This window comes from Plutella xylostella, chromosome 2, assembly GCF_932276165.1.
Source record: "Plutella xylostella chromosome 2, ilPluXylo3.1, whole genome shotgun sequence".
NCBI classification, from domain to species: Eukaryota; Metazoa; Arthropoda; class Insecta; order Lepidoptera; family Plutellidae; genus Plutella; species Plutella xylostella.
In genome coordinates this window covers 4,692,384-4,700,503 of record NC_063982.1, presented here as the reverse complement: position 1 = coordinate 4,700,503, position 8,120 = coordinate 4,692,384, and the positions used below count along the sequence as shown (strand labels likewise).

The 8,120-nt window shown below is 36.6% G+C and overlaps 2 protein-coding genes across 2 annotated transcripts in view; one reads left to right on the top strand and one right to left on the bottom strand.

Annotated features, from left to right (window-relative positions):
* Positions 1 to 632: 632 nt before the first annotated feature.
* Positions 633 to 5,305, bottom strand: LOC105397727 (zinc finger protein ZFP2). Its single transcript, XM_048628589.1, has 4 exons — positions 3,781 to 5,305; positions 2,912 to 3,093; positions 2,105 to 2,210; positions 633 to 1,661 (listed from the first exon to the last, which is right to left on the bottom strand). The coding sequence occupies exons 1-4, from the start codon at positions 5,250 to 5,252 to the stop codon at positions 1,505 to 1,507; spliced, it is 1,917 nt and encodes a 638-aa protein (XP_048484546.1). The 5' UTR covers positions 5,253 to 5,305; the 3' UTR covers positions 633 to 1,504.
* A 1,441-nt stretch (positions 5,306 to 6,746) lies between these two features.
* The window catches only part of LOC105398623 (methionine--tRNA ligase, cytoplasmic), a 34,026-nt gene continuing 32,652 nt past the window's right edge, over positions 6,747 to 8,120 (top strand). Inside the window, exon 1 of the mRNA XM_048629668.1 lies at positions 6,747 to 6,983. Within this exon, the coding sequence (XP_048485625.1) occupies positions 6,881 to 6,983 (103 nt within the window). The 5' untranslated portion in view covers positions 6,747 to 6,880. The remainder of the gene's footprint in view (positions 6,984 to 8,120) is intronic.

Below are 8,120 nucleotides of genomic sequence, written 5' to 3'. Positions count from 1 at the left end.
AAAGGCTAGCTTAATGCCGTCTTCTGCAACATTGTAGTACATTTAACAGAGCATCAGGATATTACCAACTAAAATCGGTAATATTTTGTTCCAATTTTAAATTAAATCTTTGAAAAAATTGGGGTTGTTTGCTGTCGGAATTTTGTGAGTGGAACTTTTTCATTGCCCGGCAGTGTATAAAGCCATTTTAGCCTATTAAATTATTATGACAAGACATGGTGTTTTTTACCAAAATTAAAATTATATTTATCAAACTTTTTGCGTTGTTATGGTGCAGTATATTAGTGTTATAATTTGGCAATATTTTATATTTATTAGGATTGAAAATTAAAATGTGTTTTTGCTACCAAGATCTCAGTGAACGGTTAGAGATGTTAGTGTGGTATTTTACCATTGGAAAAGATCAGTATATACTTACAGTTTCAGTAGAAACGTACATAATTAAAAGTATTGTTTTGCAATAAAATTAGAATTCAGTACAGTTGTGTTGAAAAATGTAGAAGTTTTTAGGCCAAATACGCTTTTGAACTGAGTTTCCAAAACGGTAGGGCGTCACATAACTCGTCATTCTGATCATTGTTACATTTTCACGCGACTGTACTGATTCATTTTAGTAACTGTATTTAGATTGATTGTATTGAATAAAATTGGAATTTTAATAAAGAATTTATTTTGTGTTTCGATGAGTTTTATTTGGAAAGATATAAACAAAACCACTGTAAGTCAAATACATAAGGATTAAAATAAGTACTAAAAACATATTATTCATACAATACACTGAATTAATACATAATAATAAAAATTAAAGATCAAGGTAAAATAAAAAAAAATTACAATTCATTTTTTATTTTGGTCAAATTTCACTTAATACTAAGTTGACTTTACTTAATATTTTTAGGTACAGTCTGGAGCAACGAAACCTAACTTTTCTCAGGTAGCATTGGCACTCTGACAGGGGTCAGCTTTCTTTGGCTCCGACTGTACATTATTAAATTAGTTACGTCTTTAAAAATGGTATACAATTTTGTACATATACTTAGATATTTTTTAAATTCAACTAAGAATGACACAAATTTTCATTGATGAATCAACGATGGACCAAAAAATGCACTAAATAAAAGACGAGAAGAAAGATACTCTTATAACTACATTCAACGTTGACTCAAAGATGAATCTCCATCGCACTAGGTTACAGATTCACGTATTTCTATTATCTAGATCTGTCTTCAGCTTCAAATTGTCAGTTTCTAAACGGTCCATAGACAGTCGATTGTCCCACCAATAGAACGATACGGCACTTATAGACCGTTTCACCGGATAATTGATCTGTCAAAACCCTTATTACATTGGACTAAGGGTGGATTTTCTTTATTTAAGTCATGTTATTTGAAGAAACGCTCTATAATCGCGGGACAATCGACTGCTGATGAACCGTTCACAATTTGTCAATTTAGTATCCGAGGATTTCTTTACAGAATAAAACACACTTTTGTCTCTATTACTCCTAAACACTGCCGCCTGAATGCCCCAACTGTAACATCAGTAAGTCCTTCCTACCGGGCTGTGTGGAGTGCATCTTCAGATGTGTCTTCAGCGCCGAGCCCTGTCTGAAGGCCTGGCCGCAGGCTGCACACACGTAGGGACGCTCGCCTGTGTGACATCTGGGGGAGAGAGAGAATGGTTTCTTCTGTGCTTTGCATTTTTTTTAATACAGTAGCCATGTAAGTGTCCCATTGCTTGGCATTATGCACATCTAAAATACAAAACCAGATAAAGGGAAGATTAGAGAACTATGACATCAAATAAAAGTCAAAGCCTAACGATATTTTAATATGAATTAAATTACATGGAGTACCTTGTAGGTAGATGAAGAAGATGGAGTGTCAATGCAAAACATACGTCTTAGTCAAATAACACCCCGCTTCTACCACTGAGGTGTTATTTTGAATAAGAGCAGTTAGAATATTTGTGACCTTATTCATTGGCACCGTGGTTGTAATTAGGTTGAACGAAAAATAGGTTTTGTATATGACACACCATCTTGTTCGTATATCGTTAATCTAACCCAGCCGCAGCCGAACCGTAATGAACCTGAGGTACCTACCTCATGTGGGCGGCCAGGTCGTTCTTTTGCACGAAGGCTTTGTCGCAGTGCGTGCACTTGTGAGGCTTTTCCCCCGTGTGCGTGCGACGGTGGTTCTTGAGGGTTCCTGGAATAAGAATGGTAAGATTTTTAAGAGGGAATACAGGGTGGAAGTAATAGTTAGGGCTGGTGTGATATCTGATACAGTTACAGGAACGCTATTAACATTTCATATAACTCAATTACACCAAAAGTGGCGCTCCGTAGGTCGCTATTTCTTATCCGGCTCGAAGGATCATAAATTGGAAGGAAAAGCTACCGATAGCAGATAACTCTGTGGGTCGAATACGTCTTATATCTCACCAGAAGCAGCGAACTTCATGTGGCACTTGTCTCGGCTAGGGCCGCTAACCCGTGTGCGTCCGCCGATGCTTCACGAGCGAGCTCGAGGTGGTGAAGCGTCGCCGCAGTCTATTTATAGCAATAGTGGGACCCAAGTATACTACTGCTGGACTGCTATAGGCCTCTTAAAGTACGCCAAGCTTCCGCATCCAATTTACCGCTAGCGGTAGCAGATGGATTGCTATAGGCCTCTGAAAGTATGCCACTGGATGCAATCTATAGCTTTGCGCATCCAATTTACCGGTAGCGGTAGCGGATGGGCTGCTATAGGCCTCCTCTCCAAAAGCACGCCACTGGATGCGATCCATAACTTTCCGCATACAATCATTACCAGTAGATCGCTGGTTCATATCCGGCTCGATGGACCATAAAATGGACGATGAAAGGGGATAACTCTGTGGTTTGAAAAGCCCTAATAATACTTACCGGAAGCAGCGAACTTCATATGACACATGTCACAAGCATACGGTCGTTCGCCCGTGTGCGTCCGCCGATGCTTCACGAGCGAGCTCGACGTGGTGAACGCGTTGCCACAATCGGAACAGACGAAGGGGTGAGCCCCGCTGTGTTTGCGAGCGTGCGCTGAGAGCTCGCCTTTGGATACGAACCTGGGAGGTGGTAAAGAATTTATTAATACTCTGTAAGGGTAAGGGGCCCATCGTGTTCGTCGTCAATGTGCCATGTCATTAAAAAAAATATGGATAACTACGCTACGACGGCACAACGCACTAATGACGCCTCATCCTTATATTATGATAACATGCATTTTAGAAAGTGTCACAACTCGTCATTCTTAACAAACTATATCATTACTACGGCTTTCGTGACCAATAACTGCTGCTTATAATAGTTATACAAAGTAGACAAAGCCCATATAAAGTGGGTCATCTCATGAGTTATATCAAGTCTTAGAACAAAAGGTTTTTAGAATTATGTGTTGATAAAAAAGATAAAAAGATAAAATACTCTTTATTGCACACAAACAGAAACAGAGTTACAAAAAAGAAAAGAAAATAAATAGCACAATCGGCGGCCTTATAACTAAAAGTAATCTCTTCCAGACAACCAAATTGATAGGAAATAGAAAGAAAGAAAATATGTATCGTGTGAAAACAAGAGATATTTATAAACTTCATTAATATAAAGTATAAACGATATGTAAATATATATGTGTTGTGTCACTATCTTTTGTCTGCATTATGATAATCATTCTGTGAAGGTTTTTGCAATGTATAATCTCAAAAAACTAACTTAAAATAGGGCAAACTACACATAAGATACATAATTATTTATACCTTCTCTCACACATTTCGCATTTAAAAGGCTTGATGCCTTGATGTCTCCGTAAATGCTCTTGCAAGTTTGTGTTCTGGGTGAAGCCCTTGCCACACGTAGGGCACAAGTATGGCTTCTCTCCCGTATGCACTCGGATATGGTCCCGCAAAGTTGATAACATATTAAATGCTTTCTCACACATAGGACACTTATGCTTCTTCTCGCTATTATGAGCTTCCTTGTGTAATTTTAAGCTGTCTTCGTTAGGGAAACTCTTCAAGCAATAATCACATTTGTAGCCATCTTGTGTAGTGTGCACAGAAAGGATGTGGTTATCCAGATGTGCTCGGTGCCTAAAATCTCTTTTGCATATAATGCACACATGTGATGTTGGTGGATTTTCATGACGTTTTGCATGTGCAGCTAAGGTTACCTTTTTGGCAAATTTTCTCAAACAGTAAGAGCATTCAAACTTTTTTTCGGTGTTTTTGTACTCTGATTTAGTAAGTGATGGATTTGAAGGAAGTGGTTGATTTTCATGTCTTTTCAAATGTGTGGCTAGGGTAACTTTTTTAGCGAATTTTCTCATACAGTGTGAGCATTCATACGGTTTTTCTGGTTCTTTGTAGTCTGGTTTGGTATACTTGTGTGACTGTTTCATGTGTTTCTTGAACGCATCCGCTCCAATTATTTGCTCGGCACAGACAGGACAAACAAAAGACTCTTCCTGCTTTTCTAATTCATTTTCAATGTTTTCATGACTACTTTTTCTGTCAAGGGCTTTTCGTTTTTTTGTCTTAGGCTCTTTTTTTACAAGTTTTCCTCTGAAATGTTTCTTTCGCAAATGCTCTTCATGTTCTTCTTTCGTAATGCAAACAAAGTTACACAGTGAACAGGAGACAATGCTTTTATCTTCCGCTTTAAAATGAATCATATATTTCTCGTGGTCTTCTAGTGGAAGGGACTCATAGTCTTCAAAATCATTAGGGAACGTGCCATAATCAATGTCAATGCTATCACTGTCTAGGATCTCTTCTTTCACATCATCTTGACTTATCACTTCGCTACTTACATTATTATCATCTTTAGGATCCTGCTCATTTTTGTTTACAGTTTCTTCTAATTCCTCTTTAGCATCAGGGTCTAAATCTTTAATGAAACACTGGTAGGGATATTTCACATCTTCAGACTTAATAAGGTTGCTAGCAACTTCAGAATTCTGGTCCGAGTTATTTATAAGCATGTGAAATCTGCTTTCTACGTCCAGGCAACGGCGTTTGAAGGTATCAGACAGCTTCATCTGGGCTTCACAATCAGCGCATATGTGTTTGGGAAGTTTGTCGTCTGGTTTGACGATGATGTTGGCTACGAAACACAACACATCGCTCAGGGTCCTATCTCCAATAGTGGTACTGGTAAGTGATCGCAAATCTACAGCTTTCCCCATGCAAGTTCTGCAGAGATTTTCAGTAGAAACTTCCACTTTATCCATGGTTAGCTGTAGAGGAACATTTATGATAACATAGGCATATTTGTTGAAAGATAATTAAATAATCATTGTGATATATTTTTGAAAAATGCACACACAAAACACAAAACAACACAACTTTCGCGGACGCTTGACATTTTTATTTTTTATGACTACAGATTAGATTGTGTATGTTTTTAGTATCACAGAGTAGTTTTAGGCAAATGAAACAGATTTTATTGTGTGCGTGTCATGTGTGATTCTTATTCGTTTTCCGGATTGGCTAACTATAAAGTGTGAGCCGGATCTTCCAGTCATATAATATTTTATCATATAATATGTAATGGATGTGCCAAGATTCATTCATTCCGATTTAATGGCGCTGTTAAACAAAATTGTAAAATGATTATGTGCCTGTTTTTTTTCATAAATAAAAATAAAGCTATGCTAGCATTTTTACTACAGTGAAACTATAAAGTCCTGAAATTAAATGAGGGCGCAGCTATCTTTCATGTAGCAACCCTATATAGCGAAACAAAACTAACTTTGATACTTTAAATTTTGCCTGTGACTGCCTACCCTATTTCTGTATTTAAAAACCACTTACCATCCACAAAAAAGCTCATTATTCAAGCTAGATGGTGTTAATATGAAGGCAAGTGAAACCAATAAATATTTATTTAGATAACATTATTACAAAAACTGTATAAAATATCCGGATTTGTTGACGAAAGGCACACAGTAAAATCATAAATTTCTCTTTTTAGACGGCCTGTTCTGTTTCTTCCAGGAGTTAGAAATATTCCATTATAGAGCCCTCTTTTGCAATATGCCAGACGGTACTGTCCGATACTCCTATAAAATAAAATATAAAATGCTTATTTGAAACTACCCTTAAGTTAAGAAAAAGAGAGTTACAGAATGAGAATTTAATAAGTAAACAAAAAATATAACTTCAAGTATCAAAATGTTATGGTTTGACTCAACTTAAACCAGCTCAAACCTACAACCAGCGGTATGTAAACAATGTTCGACTTGGGCTCTAAACCTAGGTTTATCAATAAATGAAGCATTGGTACTGATAAAAAATGAATTATTACAATTTGTACAATGTTACATACCCGTCAGAGACGCTGTACGAGCGTAAAGATCCTCCAAATTCGACACAATGTGTCCAGCTTCATGTTCCGCTAAACATTGTATAGAAACTCGATAAATAACTTCCCTAGCTCGACTACGAATATTTTTCTTCTTCTTCCTAATTGCAAACAAGCGTAAATAGTTGTTTTTTATCTAAATTATCCTAATAATTAATAAGAAAATTGAAAAAACAGCCAACCGCAAACTGCCATAAACAATTGTTATGACTTTTATATTTCTTTTCTAATGGTGCCAGGCTCCTGAAAATTTTAGTTCCTCAAACATTAATTTCATGAATTAATAGTTTCACTATACAAGTGATTTATTCCATGAATTATTATTCTGCGCTTCTCACCTATTACTCTATGCTGTCAATATCTGTCAATGGCAATAAGTGTCAATACGTTGCTAAAAACTTTTGAGGTTAGGAAATACTTTTTCTCGGATTAGTTTGTTTCTAATTCGTTTTTTCTATGAAAGTGTACTTCAAATAATACTTACGCTAAACAAAAATGAAGATCTATACTAACGAGAATAATACTTCTACGCTAAAGTTGCTAATTGCAGCTAACTTGGCTGGTAAAAAAGTTGAACTGAAAAATGCAAATTTCGGAGGTAAGTGTAAATAAAACCCAAAAAGTATAGTTCCCTAAGCTATTCTATGAGATAAGACATATAAACATCTGCTTCGGTTTGATTCTATGTTTGAGATGATGTTCTAGAGCATGTTTAAGTTAGAAAAATTAGGTAAGTATGTAATGTAGGTATAGGAAATTAAGTACTGTTGCATCACACCATCCCTGCATTTTCTCTTTTCATAAAGTTACATTGATATTAATTCGCTACGAATTCGGCAAATTATATTCAGAGTTAAAATAAAAAAAAACTTTGCCTTCCCTATTCCATGAATAATAATAATAATATATTATGGAGACATCTCACACACCACCATTGCACTCCATGTAAGTCAGAGCCTGTAATATGGGTATCCTACACATAAAAATATTGTAATACATAGTGTAGGTACCTTCTTATTTGTAAATTTTACATTGCATGCATTATCATTAGTGTATTATTCTTATAACTATTTCATCAGCCTTCATAATCCATACAATGAAATTATCTGCTATCTCACACACACACACACGCACTCACGCCTTGTACTAATGTACTCCCTTGCGGGGTAGGCAGAGGTGCATTGCTGCACCCACTTTTCGCCAGAGTGTTATGTTAGTCCCAATGTAATAGGGGGCGGGCCTATTGCCATTTTACGGGCACATCCAAGACCCGAGAACAAATATCTGTGTTTAAACAAATATCTGCCCCAGCCGGGAATCGAACCCGGGACCATCGGCTCAGTAGTCAGGGCCACTAACCACTACGCCATTCGGTCGTCTTATCTGCTATCTATCAAAGTTATTTATCAAAAAAACTACCACTACCTTATAATTACAATCCATTGGTCCCAGCTATGCTATAACATGCACAATCTCTTGCATTGCAGATCCCATGTAGGCCCTCACTTGCTGCCACTATGTTACACTTACAATCCATTGGTGCAGGCTATGCTATAATATAATAATTTACCTTTTTTTTAATAATAATTTGTTCAAAACATTTCATTAATAAAATAGAAAAGATAATGAGGAATGGGACAGAACCTTCACACTTCAGCATGGGCCTGCCTAGTGAAGTGTGCAGACAACTTACTGCAATATTATGATCCTATGATCCTACAAAAATGTAAAAAAT